We start from the raw sequence: 14,539 nt of genomic DNA, 5'->3' as shown, positions 1-14,539 counted from the left end.
CGAAGCCTCCACCCTCCTTCCCTTCTTAACTAGTTAGGGAAAGCCCGGAATGGCCTGGGGAAAGGGGAGCAGGATATCCCAAGACTCTAGCTTTCAGAGCTTTTTATCTGGTTTGGGGAATCCCTGGAGGAAGCCTGAGCTCAAGGGCCAGAACTGAGGGAAATTGGTGGGGGAATGGTGCAGACATCTAACAGCTTCACAGCCCCTTGAGAGTGATGGCACCTGCACCCCAGTGCCCACCCCACCCTATACGCACACCACCTTGTCTAGTTTGTAATCCACGGACCTGTCCCCACTGAGCGACTTGGGCTCTCCTTTCCCCACTGTCTCCACGTCGATCCTTCTCCGCCGCCCCCCCTTCCCCAGTCCTGGGTTCACACCTGCTCCCGTGTCGCGGGCTCCGCTGTCCCCCTCGCCCTGCCCGCCCCCCGCCGGCTGCGGGGCGGTGCGGGCCCTTTAAGAACAGCGGGGCCGGCGAGCAGTAGCTGGGAGCGGAGCGCAGCGGCCGGGAGGCTCGGGAGGACGCGGCGCCCGGGACCGGCTCCGGGAACCGGCCGTGCGCAGCCCCGGCGGGGCGCGCCCCTCGCCCCCCCCCCCCGCGTCAGCTCTCCGCGGACCCGCGGCCCGGGCCCTCCCCAGTCTCCCGCCCCGCCCCGGCCCCGCCCCGGCCCGCGCCGCCGGGACCGGGAGCCGGGCCGCGGGTGCCGCAGCCGGAGGCAGGTGAGGAGCCCGGAGTCTTCATCCCCGGCCGGCGGCAGCGCCAAGCTTCCCGGTCCGCACCGGCCCGGGGCGCGTCAAGGTGACTAGGCTTGCGGGAGCTGGGGAGCTGGGCAGCCGGGGAGATGGGGAGGGGAGCCCCGGGGGGCGCGGCGGCGGCGGGGGAGGGGTGGTCTTGAGCCCGGGTGGTGCGCCCGCCGGTGGGGAGAGCCCGGGGCGCGCGGGCGCAGGGGCGCGGGCGGGAGGGGCCGGCCGGCGGCGCGCGCGGGGATGGGGAGGGGGATGCAGCGGGAGATGCGGCGGGAGGCCCGCAGCCTCCTCTTCCTTCGCCTTCCCCCGGTCAGCCCTGCGCGCACCCGGCTCCCCGGCCCTCCTAGCGGGCAGCCTCGGCCGGCCGCCCCTGCCCTCCTCCCCGCCCCCCAACCCTCCAGTCCCCAGGGGCTGCTGGCCTGCGGGGTAAGGAGATTAGAGCCGCCGCGGGTGGGGGGGGGGGCGGGTGAGGGCTTCTAGGGGCCGGGCTGGGGCCGGGCTGGGGCTGGGGCTGCCTGGACCGAGGAGAGGTCGGGACTGAGCGCGGCTACGCGGGGAGTGGGGGGCAGGAGAGGGCAGATGCTCTGGCGGTGGGAAGTGGGGTGCTCCGAGTAGCCGATCTGCCCTACGAAGGAGGCGGGGAGTGGGGGTGGGGGAACATCGGCAAGCAAGGGAGCTTTGAGCCAGGGCTTGCGGGGGGTCTGCCCCCGAACTGAGCAGGCCCTCTCCCTGCAGGCCGGCGGCGTGATGGAGGAGAAGGCGCTGGAGGCCGTGGGCTGTGGACTGGGACCCGGGGCCGTGGCCATGGCCGTGGCGTTGGAGGACGGGGCGGAGCCCCCGATGCTGACCACGCACCTGAAGAAGGTGGAGAACCACATCACCGAAGCCCAGCGCTTCTCCCACCTCCCCAAGCGCTCCGCGGTGGACATCGAGTTCGTGGAGCTGTCCTACTCCGTGCGGGAGGGGCCCTGCTGGCGCAAACGGGGTAAGGGGGCAGCCAGGTGGGGAGCTGTGGAGCCCCCAGGAGTCTCTTAGAGAGCAGGAGGCCTGGGTGTCTCCTGTTCCGCAAGTTCCACCCCAGTGGGCTCTGTGGGAGCAGCTGAAATCTCGACCCACCACTGACTGTGCACACAGTTGCCGGGCCAGTTCCTGCCCCCCCACCACACACACACCTGTGAGCACTGGGGGACACTAGGTCCAACTGGCTATTGAAGCTTTCCTCCTCTAAGATGACACTCTAACCTCTGGTCCTTAAGTGGTCCTTGAGGAGTCTGCCTTTATTTTAGGTAGAATTCCGGGCTTCGGGGCCTGGTATGAGAAATCGGGAGCTGTATTGCAGCCCTCCTCAGTGGTTAGCAATATCCTTGTAGGTATAGAACACTGCTCACTTTAAAGGATGTTCTCATTCCTGTCATCTTACTTCATTCTTGCTGAAGTCCTCCGAGGCAGGGAGGGTGAAGGTTTAGCAGGATAGGTGACATCCCCATGTTACTAATAAGGAAACTGAGGATCCGGAAAGTTGAGTAACTTGACCAGTGCTGCACAGCCAATAAGTGGCAGAGCTGGGACCAGAAGCCAAGTTTTCCAGCTCTCTGTGTATTATTCTTGCATCTCTTAACTTCCCTGGTACAGCATTCTCATCTCCTTCTCTTTTCTCTCATCAGCGCCAGTGGGTAAGGTCTGGGGCTCTGATTTCCTTGGAACCCTCACCAGCCCCTGGGGTCCTTGCCCCCGCCTGCCCTAGGCAGCTGGAGCTGGGAATAGAGAAGCTGAGGGGGTTTGTTTTGTTTTGTTTCCCAGAGCTGGGTGTGGGTCAGGGGTGGAGCTGGGACATTGTTCTCCGAGATTTAAGAAATAAATTTGGGGTGCTTCAGAGCAGGACTGAGCATGAGCTGTCTCTGCATTCCCCACCCTCACTCTCTTGAGTGACCCAAAAAGTCACAGGGCCTGAGTCAATAGAATCTGAGGCCTCTGGACCCCCTGCCAGGAGCAGCCTCTGCTCAGCCTCTGCTGGCCCTAAGACCAGCTCTGGGCAAATGAGGAGGTGGGCATTATTCCTATAGTTCTGTTTTTCCTCAGTTTTAAGGAGATATGAAGATAAGAAAGAAATGTAGTTAGATGGACCAGCTGCTTCCACCCCACCCCCACCTCCAGCCAGATTGGCACCCCTGACCAGGTGCTTCCTGCCTTTGACATTGCTAGCCCTATGCTCTCTACTGTCCATTTTGGTGTCTCTTCTGTCTCTTGCCTTTTCTTAGCCCTCTGTCCTCCTCTCTTTGACTTGTCTTTTGACTGGAATCCCTCTCCCCTTGTCTGGATGACAGAAAGCCATTAATGGTAGGCAGAGGGGAAGAAGAGCGAGGGGCGGGTAGAGAGGGCGGTGTTTGCCTTGCCCAGGTAAGGACTTGCCACCCATCTCCTCTAATGATATATGATGTTTCTAGTTTTCAAAAGCACTTTCCCATGACTTATTATTAAATATGCCACTTAATATTGACAATAACCCTATTATGCCTTGGGAGGCGTTATTAGTATCCTTGTTTTCTAGATGAGGAAACAGAGGTCCTCAAAGATTAAGTGAGTTGACAAAATCACGAGAAAGTTACTGATGCAGGCAGGACTAGAGCTCTGGTGTGTCTTTATCTGGGAGGCCTGGCAGGCCCCTCCTGTGATGAGCAGCTGCGGAAGAGCAGGTGTTCAAAGATGGGGTTCCTAGCCACCGGGTCCGCTAGATGACCTTGGGCCGTCTGCTTACCCTCTCTTGGACTCACTTTCTTCATCTGTAAACTGGGGCCATAAGAATCGCCAGCACGCAGGTGTGTCGTGAAGCTTAGCCAAGGCGCTATCTGTGAAAATGCTTGAAAATGCAAGTGTAAGATATTTGTATTAGGCATCAGTATTCAGTCTGGTGCTTGGGTGGGATTAAATGAGGGGAAGGTTGATCATGGCCTGTTTCTTCCCCTGCAAAAGAAATCACTTCCTGCGAGTCGCTCTGAAAGGCGGTTGCTAGAGTACACAACCACACGTCTTTCTGATTGATGGTGCTAATCCCTGAGGCAGGGCAATGGAACCTATGGCTCCCTCTCTCCCAGGAAAGAACTTGCTGTATGACCTTGGGTGAGTCACTGGATGTCTCTGGGTCCCAGTTGGCTCATCCATGTTGCTATAGCAGCAGTGGAAGTAATGAGTTTGTAAATTGTAAAGCACTATCCAGGCAGTTGGTGTGAGGGGGACCCCACAGTGGACAGCAGCTGAGCCTCCTTTTGAATGGATGTGTCCAGAGGGACAGCGGGGTGCTGTGGAGGGAGGGTGAAATATCACATCCCTTCACTATCTCTGCTTAAAGAGGTAGAGGGGAGAGGAAAATGAGCTCTGTGGGGGTCGGAGAATGGTGATAGCGAGCAAATCTCCAGTAGGGCCTTGGTGTTTCTGCCTCACTGAAGCAGGTCTGCAAGCATAGCAGGCAGGGCTCAGCTCATGCCCTCTCCCTTCCTCTCTACCACCTTGTTTCCACAAGTGACTCTGTGTAGTCTCTGACCTCTGCTTCCTGGCTTGTGTTATATATATGCCCTCATGTAGCAGAGCTCTTCCTCCCAAGAATTGGAGAGCCTCTGACTTTCCTCTCCATTTTTGAAGGGTGCTTAGCCTTCAAGACTTCACTTAAATGCCACTTCTCCCATGAAGTCATTCCTAATTTTTCCCTTGCCCCTCCTCAATTCTGTTTTCTACATTCTCATTGTACATTAATTAGTGCTTCTGTTATAATCCTTATTTTTGCTCTCCTCAGAGATGTTTTCCATCTTTTTTTTTTAAACCTAGACCGTGACTTTCTCAAATGCAGGAAATGTGTCTTCTTCAGTTTTTGTCCAGTGTCTGGTACAGAGCTTGGAATGTAGTAGATATCAATAAGCATTTGTCAAATAGAATTAATAGTAAAATGTCACTTTTTAAATGTACTCTGTGTGCCAAGGGCTGTGTCATAGACTTTACTTATATTATCTCATTGAATCTTTATAATAACCCTTTGAGATAGATACTATAATCTTCATTTACAGATGAGGGACCTGGAGCTCAGAGAAGTTAAGCAACCTGCCTGAGGTCACACAGCTGCTAGGTGTGGAACCACAATTTTTTTTTAAGATTTTATTTATTTATTCATGAGGGAAAGAGAGAGAGAGAGAGGCAGAGACATAGGCAGAGAGAGAAGCAGTCTTCATGCAGGAGCCCGACATGGGACTCGATCCTGGGACTTCAGGATCATGCCCTGGGCCTAAGGCAGGCACTAAACCACTGAGCCATCCAGGGGTCCCCATGGAACCAGAATTTGAACCATGGTCCACCTGACTCCAAATCAGTGCTCCTATTTTTTTTTAAGATTTTATTTATTCATTCATGAGAGAGACAGAAAGAGGTAGAGACACAGGCAGAGGGAGAAGCAGGCTCCCCGCAGGGAACCCAATGTGGGACTCGATCCCAGGACCCTGGATCACAACCTGAGCCAAAGGCAGAGGCTCAACCACTGAGCCACCTGGTGCCCCCAGATCAGTGCTCTTAATGCATCTGCTCCCTCCCAGTGAATGGATGAACCATAAGATTTTACTGAGCCATATTAGGGGCTGCAGAAGGGAGCCTAGGGGGTCAAGAGAGCCCAAAGAAGAAGGCTTTTTCAGAATGAGGCAAAAGTGCTGGGAACACGCACTCAGAGAACACTCAGTGAGCGGCTAGTACATGCCAGTCTGCTGAGGTGACAAAGATGAGTAAGACACAGACTCTGTCCCCAAGTAGCTCACAGACTTACGAGCCTGGGGGACAGGGGTGAGGGACAGGGACCTCAAGTAGCAAACATGCTGGCATATGCAAAGTGCCAGGGGAACACAGAGGACGTTTAACTAGCTCACTCAGGCTGATGCCTGGCAAAGTCTTCCCAGAGGGAGTGAGGATGACGACTATGTTTATATAAGGGGAGCAGGGTCATTGATAGGCTTGATCCCTCTCCATGCCCATCCGTGAGGTGTGGAGGTTTCTTTCATGGCCTACCGAAGGGTGTGGTCACCTCTGGTTCTCTGACATTAATAGCGGGCAGCTCTCGGGGAACAGGAGCAGAGGGTGTGAATACCCTTGCCAGTTGGAAGCTTGTTCCTCCATCCTGACCAACCTCCCTGAGTAGGGGGCTGCCTAGTTCACTAACAGCCAGGGCCACTCCTCAGAGTTTTGGGTGCCTCGGTGCCCTGGAACCCTGTTTAGAAGTTCTTCCCTTCCTCCCTTACCGCAGGTTATAAGACCCTCCTCAAGTGCCTGTCGGGTAAATTCTGCCGCCGGGAGCTGATTGGCATCATGGGCCCCTCAGGGGCTGGCAAGTCCACATTCATGAACATCTTGGCAGGATACAGGTGAGGGCGGGTGGGGGTGGGGGAGGTGAGGGATGGGGCAGGAGCCAGAAAGGAGGATCCCCTGGGGAGCATGGAAGGTGTTCTGAAGTGGCCTCGACACCTCCATCTGCGACCAATGTTCCCTCAGGGAGTCTGGAATGAAGGGGCAGATCCTGGTCAACGGGAGGCCGCGGGAACTGAGGACTTTCCGCAAGATGTCCTGTTATATCATGCAGGACGACATGCTGCTGCCGCACCTCACGGTGTTGGAAGCCATGATGGTAAGGGCTGGGGAGCCGGCTCCCTCTGCCAGCCCCAGCGTCTGTCTACTGTCCCCATCCTCCTCAGTGGCAGAGGGGTCAAGGCAGGGCCCTCCTCCCACCCATCTCTGACCTGCCTGCTCTCTGGGCCTCAGGTCTCTGCTAACCTGAAGCTGAGTGAGAAGCAGGAGGTGAAGAAGGAGCTGGTGAGTGGGGAAGAGGAAGCTGGGGTGGGGTCGGGGGGACAGGACAGGTGCCCTTTTTTGTGCTCTGGAGTTGTGGGGTCCTGAGTTGGGGGCTGGGACACTGGAGGCCAAGTAGACCCAAGGGAAAGCTTCTGTAAATTGGGGTGGCATGGGGGTGGGGAGGAGCAGAGATTCTGAAGCTGACCTGGGCCGGGTGGGGGGGGGCTGGGCCAGGTGACAGAGATCCTTACAGCACTGGGCCTGATGTCCTGCTCCCACACGAGGACAGCCCTGCTCTCTGGTGGGCAGAGGAAACGCCTGGCCATCGCCCTGGAACTGGTCAACAACCCACCCGTCATGTTCTTTGACGAGCCCACCAGGTATTTCTTCCTGGCCTCTCCCACCAGGAAGCCCCCTCCCTCAGCCCTTAGCCCTTAGCCTTAGCCAGGAGGCTGCATCTGCTCCCCTGCTGGAGACCAAAGTCCCTGCCCAGCAGCCTCCTGGGGCCCAGAGAAGGGCTTACTCCTCATCCATCCCTGCCAATCCTGTTGCCGTGGCAGCCCCATCCTTCACGTAGGCAGGAATTCTATGTCCTCCTTGACTGATGTCTCCCTCTGCTTCTCTTCCCCGCAGCCAATCAGTCACCCAATCCTGCTGATTCTACCTCCTTTCTCTCAGATTTGCCCTTCCCCCATCCCTGGTGCCAGTACTTAAGTTCTGGACGTCATCAGCTCTTGCCTGCTTGTCTGCTTGTCTGCCCCAGACTCCTCATTCCCTGGCCATGCCTACTCCCCGGTTTGAAAACACACAGCCAGTCCCATTTGCCCTCAGAATAAAGTCCGAGGACTTACAAGGGCCTGGGCTGAACCTATTTCTCCAGCCTCCTGTCTTGCTTCATGCTGTCTTGTATTTTATGCTCTAATAACACTGAATTGCTTATAATTCCCTGGGCCAGCCATGTGTTTCATGCCTCTAAGCTCTGCACATGTTGTGTCTCCTGTCTGGGATGCCCTTGGCCACCACGCCTGCCCTAATGCTGTCAGCTGGCTTAGCTCCTCCTTCTTCCACATGCACTCAGGAAACTTCTCTGACCGCCCTCCAGCCCCTGGGCCAAAGATATGAATCTCCCCCATCTTTGTCATCCTGTGTTTTCTGCGGCTTGTTCCGCATCCTCCTGACTGATCTGTGTTCACTCATTCTCCCTCTGAAGCAGAGTCTGTGTCTTAGTTGCCCATCATTGTGATCCCAGTGTCTGCCATTCAATAGATGCTCACTCCATGTCTGCTTGTTAGACTGAGGGGCGCTCTGGGGTTCTTGGTATCTCCAAACGCCCAAATCATCTAGTATGTACAGGCTATCGGGCACGGCCAGAGTGACTCCTTTCCTGCCAGCTCCTTCCCCTTTGTAGCAGCTGCCCCACCCCAAACACTCCCTTCTCTTGGCTCTGCCCACCACACCTCACCCCCTGGTGGCCTTTCTCTGGACAGTGGTCTGGACAGTGCCTCCTGTTGCCAAGTGGTGTCCCTCATGAAGTCCCTGGCCCAGGGGGGCCGGACGATCATCTGCACCATCCACCAGCCCAGTGCCAAGCTCTTTGAGATGTTTGACAAGGTGAGGGGGCCTGGGCATCACAGGGGACTGGCCTGCCATGGGGAGAGTGGAGAGTGTCAGTAGAGGTGCTAGTGGGGCCCTGCCTCATCCACTGGTTGTGTTCTCCTCACCCTTCCCTTTCTGCCTCAGCTCTACATCCTGAGTCAAGGTCAGTGCATCTTCAAGGGCGTGGTCACCAACCTGATCCCCTACCTGAAGGGGCTTGGCTTGCACTGCCCCACCTACCACAACCCGGCTGATTTCAGTGAGTGGGGGCCTGGGGTACGGTGCTGGGCCAAATCTGGGGGATTGGATCATGCACCTGGGCCTCCCTGGGGAGGTCTCACTGTCCCTTGCCTTCCCCCATCCACGGAGGGCCTGGCTCGCCCTTGGGAACCAAGGATAGATCTTAGCCAAGCACTCCCCTCTGTGTCCCCCAGTCATCGAAGTGGCCTCTGGAGAGTATGGAGACCTGAACCCCATGCTGTTCAGGGCTGTACAGAATGGGCTCTGTGCCATGGCTGAGAAGAAGAGCAGCCCTGAGAAGAACGAAGTCCCCACCCCATGCCCCCCTTGCCCTCAGGTGAGTAGAGGTAGAGAGGGCAGAGAGAGAAAAGTGGAAGGGGAGGGTAGATGGGACCATGGATGATGGCCCTGCCAAAGAGACTGTCCCCCAGAGGCATCACAACTATTAGGTGCTAGGAAGACCCCAGAACTTGGAATAGATCTACTGCTAACAGCTGCGTGACCTTGGGCACGTTGGTCAACCTCTGAGCTTTGGCATTCTCGTTCATTTATTTGTTCAGCAAATTCTTACTAAGTGTCCTCAGTATGGTGCACAGTGCCCCCTGGTAAGCAAACCCAATGCTGTCCCTTGCCTCATGGCCCATGTGTCTTGCTGTCATCTCCAGCCCAGAGGTGATGACATTTCCCCCCAGGGTTATTGGGAAGACTAACTAGATCATCGCATAAACCTCTTTGCACCGTCGCTGGTACAGCTGGTGTTTGTTTGGTGTTGGTTCTTTTTCCTAAATGAGATACTGTGACCCTTGAAAATGTCTCCAAACTAAAGGAGAGTTCGTGTAGCAAGTCAACAAAAACAGACAGTGGGCCTGTGAAGTGAAAGGACATAGGCAATTTACTGGCGGAGGGCCACCCAGGAGAACAGGGAGCTCGTAAGAGGGGCTCAGAAGTCTCAAACTCCCCAGTGGCTTGCAAGGGAGAGTTTTTGAGGCCACAGGTTGGGGCCAGGGTCTCTTAAGAAGGTGGATGTCAAAAAAAAAAAAAAAAAAAAAGAAGGTGGATGTCATTGACCAGAGACCCATAAAGTCATGCCAGCAGGTGCTCCAGTGCTTGTTATGTCTGAACCCTAGAGGTCTTTTCCATCTCAAGAGACTTGAAACCTGAAACATATCCTTAGTCTTTATATTAGAGGTTTTATTTGGTCTGCCTGGTGATGCTATCTTTAGGGCAGTGCTGATGCACCACTTGTAAGCTAGTGGGGTTCCATTCCTACAGGTCCTGGGGTTGGGCCAACCGTGCCTGGGGGCCATATGACCTCTGGTGTTCATGCTTTCATCCGAACCGACAAGATGGATGCCAGCTTCAAAAGCCAGAAAGGCTGGTTGTAGTTGCCATCATTATGATCGTTGTTAAATTATGATTGTGACACTGGTGGCGTAAAGGTACTATGCCCTTTGGGTAAATGTTTCTTGATGGAGTAAAGACAAGAAGAGGAGTGATTGTTCTACTGTTAGCCCCCACAGGTGTCCTCGATGTCCTGGCTCTCTCCTCCCTCTCAAGTTTTTACTCACTCCTTGTCTCTCTCTCTCTCTGAATCTCACTCCAAATCACGACCCTGAGGCCAGCTTCCAGGCACACCACTCAATGGTGGAGAATTTTCCATCAGTACAGAAAGGACTGGAGGACGCCCTCGCCTGGGGAAGGGCTCAACAGTTTTCCCATCACTGAGCTGGGTGTGTGGTGGGTGGGTGGGGTGGGCTCACCTGATCCAATGTCCTCTCCCCAGGAAGTGGATCCCATTGAAAGCCACACCTTTGCCACTAGCACCCTCACACAGTTCTGCATCCTCTTCAAGAGGACCTTCTTGTCCATCCTCAGAGACACGGTGAGGCATCAAGTTGGGGGAAGGCTTTGGGGGGGTGAAGGACCTCAACAGCTGGGGTGGGAATGCACCCTGCCCCCCTCCCACCAGCCAGCAGCCTCCCAAGGCTCTGTGGGTCTATGTGTCTGTGAGAGCAGCTCTGAGTTCCTACCCCAGTGTGGCCTGCCCATCCCTGGCCTGTGGCCCATCCCCTCTCCTCACTCAGGTCCTGACCCACCTGCGCTTTGTGTCCCACGTGGTAATCGGCGTGCTCATTGGTCTCCTTTACCTGCACATCGGTAACGATGCCAGCAAGGTCTTCAACAACACCGGCTGCCTCTTCTTCTCCATGCTGTTCCTCATGTTTGCTGCCCTTATGCCAACTGTGCTCACCTGTGAGCTGAGCTGCCCTGGGTGGGGGCTGGGGGTAGAGGGGCTCAGGGTCGGGGCCAGGATGTCAGCCAGCTGGGCCTCACCTGCCCGTGTCCTCAGTCCCCTTAGAGATGGCGGTCTTCATGAGGGAGCATCTCAACTACTGGTACAGCCTCAAAGCATATTACCTGGCTAAGACCATGGCCGATGTGCCCTTTCAGGTAATCCTCCTCCTCCTTCCTGTCTGGCTTCTTCTGCCTTTGCTTGCTTGCCTCCTTCAACCCTGTCACCTGCTGTCCTTTCATTTCCTCCTCACTTAGCAAATAGGTGGGGAGTACTTACTGCACACCAGGCTCTGGGCCAGGCACCAGGATCCAGCAAACGAATAAGACAGAGGTGATCTTGAGCTTGTGGAACTTATGTTCATGAGGGAACAACTGATGACAACCAGAGAATAATGAAAATAATAACCCTATGAATGACTCTGTAAATCGGAGCCACGGCAGTGGAGGGTAGCTAGAGTGGGCGCTAGAGCCTTACTGCTACTTGTTAGCTCTGTCTCTCTCTGCTTCCATATCCCCATCTATAAGGTAGAAAGATGCGAGGATCCACTTCAGAACTGTTTGTGACAAACCAAGAGTTAATACACTGACTTAGAATATTGCTTGGCATGTACTAAAATGCCCAACAATAGGTGGTTTGGATTGGTTTTATTGCCACTAGCTCTCTGTTCCAAGATCTGGGGCCACCAGTAATCTGTAGGGCAGCTGTGTGCAAATTAGAAAAAGATGCCCCTTCCTCAGGGTGGATGCTGCACATGCCACGGTGCAAGGCTTCGTGAGAAGAGCACGGCTGGATCTCGGCCTCTGGTGGCCTCCTGATTAGGTGCCCTAATATAGGGAACAGCCTGCGTGACTATCCCATGCCAGGCTTGGATTCTGGCCTCCTGCAGGTGGTAGCTCTGAGGGGGACAAGATGTGTCCACATGTAGAGTTAACTCATCAGCAATATAAAGAATAAGCTGGTCCAGTTTAGGAGCTCAAATATGGAGATGTCACCATGTCTGAACCGGTCAGAAGGGGCCTAATGGAAATGGTGACACTGGAGGATGAATGAGGGTCATCCAGTAGAGAAGCAAGAGGACATGTGTCAGCCTGGCAGGACAGCATAGAGCATGGGGACAGGACTAAGCATGGCTGCTCTAGGAAGAACTCTTCTAGGGGTTCCTGCCCAGTTGGAATGGAGGCTCTGGGCCACCATGGTTCGCATTCCCTGCTCAGACCTGTGCCCACTCCCCAGGTGGTGTGCCCGGTGGTGTACTGCAGCATCATGTACTGGATGACAGGCCAGCCAGCAGAAACCAGTCGCTTTCTGCTCTTCTCAGCCCTGGCCACGGCCACAGCCTTGGTGGCCCAGTCTTTGGGGCTGCTGATTGGAGCTGCCTCCAATTCCCTACAGGTGGGAGGGCTGGCACCTGGGGATCCTAAGAGGGGCTGGGGTCTGGTGGGAGGAAGCAGGGGCTGACCTAAGGAGTGGAATAAATCGGGGGGGAAACCGTGGGCCTCCCCAGTCCTGGGTCTGTCCCGGTCACTTCTGTGACAGTCCCCTTCCCTCCCTTCCAGGTGGCCACCTTTGTGGGTCCAGTTACCGCCATCCCTGTCCTCTTGTTCTCCGGTTTCTTTGTCAGCTTCAAGACCATCCCCACTTACCTGCAGTGGAGCTCCTACCTCTCCTATGTCAGGTCAGTGCCCCTGCCCTCACCATCTGTCCCTGCTCCTCCCTGCAGGAGCCCGGGCCGCAGGGATGAGAGAGTTGCAGCTGGGCCCTGGCAGTTTGCCCAGGGAACAGTGACCCTATGCTCTGTATCCTGCTCTGATGTCCCCGCGTGCACAGGTATGGCTTTGAGGGTGTGATTCTCACCATCTATGGCATGGATCGAGAAGATCTGACCTGCTTGGAGGAACACTGCCCTTTCCAGAATCCACAGAGTATCCTCCGAGCACTGGATGTGGAGGATGCCAAGCTCTACCTGGACTTCCTGGTCTTGGGCATCTTCTTCCTGGCCTTGCGGCTGCTGGCATACCTTGTGCTCCGTTACCGGGTCAAGTCGGAGAGATAGAGGCTTGCCCGGGCCTGCGCCCCAGCCCCCGCAGTGGAAGCCCCCAGCCCCAGCCCTCTGGGACTGTTTTAACCTTATAGACTTTGGCACTGGTTGCTGGTGCAGCCACCTTCCCCTCTCTCAGCTCCTCCACGGGTTGGTTGCTGGACTGTGCTCCCAGCCGTGGCTGTGGCCATGGGGGCTCCAGCCCTCCCTGCCATGCCCAGGAGTCTTCCCCAGTTGATGCAGTTTGTAGCTTCCTCCCTACTCTCTCCAACATCTGCATGCAAAGACCACTAGGAGGCTGCCACCCTCCTTCTTGCCCTCGGCACCCTCCTCTGTTGTCTGCCTGGGAGCCCTAGGTTCTCCAGGCCCCCATTTACAACTGACCAAAGTGGCCCCCTCTGGGGGGTCCCTACCACACAAGTGTTTGTAAACTGGGCTGTTCTAAGGTTCGGGTTCCAGGGCTGGGCCCTGGTGGGGTCCCCTGGAAGTCCCATTTGGACATTGGAATGGAGCAGGGAAGGCTCTGGAAGTCTCTTCCTCCTCCTCACCTTCTCCCCACCCCCAGACCTGGCTGATTTGGACAATCTGCTGGAACAGAAGCTGGGTTTCCTGTCTGGGCCATCCCCTCCCAATCCTGGGGATTGGAGAGGCCTGGGGCCATGCGATGCCCCATCCCCTTCCCTGTCCCCTTTGGCGGGGGTAGGGTCTGGTGGCACCTCTGCAATAATGTCTGTGTTTCTCTCCCACCTGCCATTGGAACTAGAGAATGCACTTTATTCTGGGGCGTGAGTAGGAGAAGACCAAGCCTCCTTTCTTGCTTCTCCTGCTCGGTCCTGCAACACTCCCTACCCTCTCCAGTTACAGGCACATACATGCGAACAGGCAATCTTGCCCCAACACACACTCACTGTCCCCTACAGCTCTGAGGAGGAGCAGTGGTGGCATGGTGGTGGTGGTGGTGGTAGTGGTGGTGGTGGCGGTGGTGGGTGCTGCAGAAAGGGCAGTGCCAACCCCTCTGAGGATGCCGCTTTGACTATAAGGGTGAGGCTGGTGCCACCCAGGGTGTCCTGGGATCTGCAAGTGTCTATCCCTGAGTCTTCCTTTCCCTCCAAAGCAAGGGTGGCACAGACAGTAGCTCCCTGGAGCTCAGGAGCCAACACAGGCACACGCACGGGCGTAAGTTGGCTTTGGCCACTGCCACCCCATCGCCCTTCTTTTGTGCGTCAAGCTGGCATTTTCGCTCCGCTGCCCCCTTGCCCCGCCGCCTGCTGCTCATTCAAACTCCTATCTGGGTCTCTCCATACCCTCCCTGCCTTCCCATCAGCCACATTGGCCCCTGGGCACCAGAGCAACAGACACAGAGCATGTCTGGCTTTTGTGGTAGGTCCAGACTCACGCCACTTCTGATTTTCCCGCCTCCCAGGGTTCTCCCCCACCCCCCCCCCTTATTCCTGTGCACATACCACTCTTTCTTCTCTTACCCTGCCACAGATATTCCCCATCACCCAGAGATGCCAGTTGTATTTGTGGGACTTCACCCATTATTAATAAAACCTATATTTATACAGTATGCATGTGTAAATGTGTCTGGCTGTGGCGCCTGGTACCATAGTCTATGGTGGGTCTTCAAAACACTTGAAAGAAATCTGTGGGGATGGATGCCTGGGTGGCTCAGTGGTTGAGCATCTGCCTTTGGCTCAGGTCACGATCCCAGAGTCCTGGGATCAGAGTCCCTCATCGGGCTCCGCATAGGGAGCCTGCTTCTCCCTCTGCCTATGTCTCTGCCTCTCTCTCTGTGTCTCTCATGA

The 14,539-nt window shown here is 55.9% G+C and overlaps 1 protein-coding gene across 1 annotated transcript; it reads left to right on the top strand.

The window, feature by feature from the left end:
- The first annotated feature begins 615 nt into the window (after positions 1-615).
- Positions 616-14,285, top strand: ABCG4 (ATP binding cassette subfamily G member 4). Its single transcript, XM_041770008.1, has 15 exons — positions 616-799; positions 1,483-1,732; positions 6,020-6,137; positions 6,265-6,397; positions 6,532-6,582; positions 6,796-6,941; positions 8,049-8,172; positions 8,302-8,416; positions 8,592-8,734; positions 10,181-10,279; positions 10,482-10,650; positions 10,748-10,848; positions 11,927-12,085; positions 12,250-12,368; positions 12,521-14,285. The coding sequence occupies exons 2-15, from the start codon at positions 1,495-1,497 to the stop codon at positions 12,744-12,746; spliced, it is 1,941 nt and encodes a 646-aa protein (XP_041625942.1). The 5' UTR covers positions 616-799; positions 1,483-1,494; the 3' UTR covers positions 12,747-14,285.
- The last annotated feature ends 254 nt before the right edge of the window (positions 14,286-14,539 follow it).

This window comes from Vulpes lagopus, chromosome 10, assembly GCF_018345385.1.
Source record: "Vulpes lagopus strain Blue_001 chromosome 10, ASM1834538v1, whole genome shotgun sequence".
Taxonomy (NCBI): domain Eukaryota; kingdom Metazoa; phylum Chordata; class Mammalia; order Carnivora; family Canidae; genus Vulpes; species Vulpes lagopus.
Note: the sequence above shows the minus strand (reverse complement) of the source record. Positions and strands in the feature narration are given on the sequence as shown.

Bases quoted from the DNA above. Each gene is read 5' to 3' on its own strand.
- ABCG4 (XM_041770008.1), top strand. From the start codon at position 1,495: ATGGAGGAGAAGGCGCTGGAGGCCGTGGGCTGTGGACTGGGACCCGGG. The intron at 6,398-6,531 runs GTAAGGGCTGGG...TCTGGGCCTCAG, and splicing joins CGGTGTTGGAAGCCATGATG to GTCTCTGCTAACCTGAAGCT. The intron at 8,173-8,301 runs GTGAGGGGGCCT...TTTCTGCCTCAG, and splicing joins TCTTTGAGATGTTTGACAAG to CTCTACATCCTGAGTCAAGG.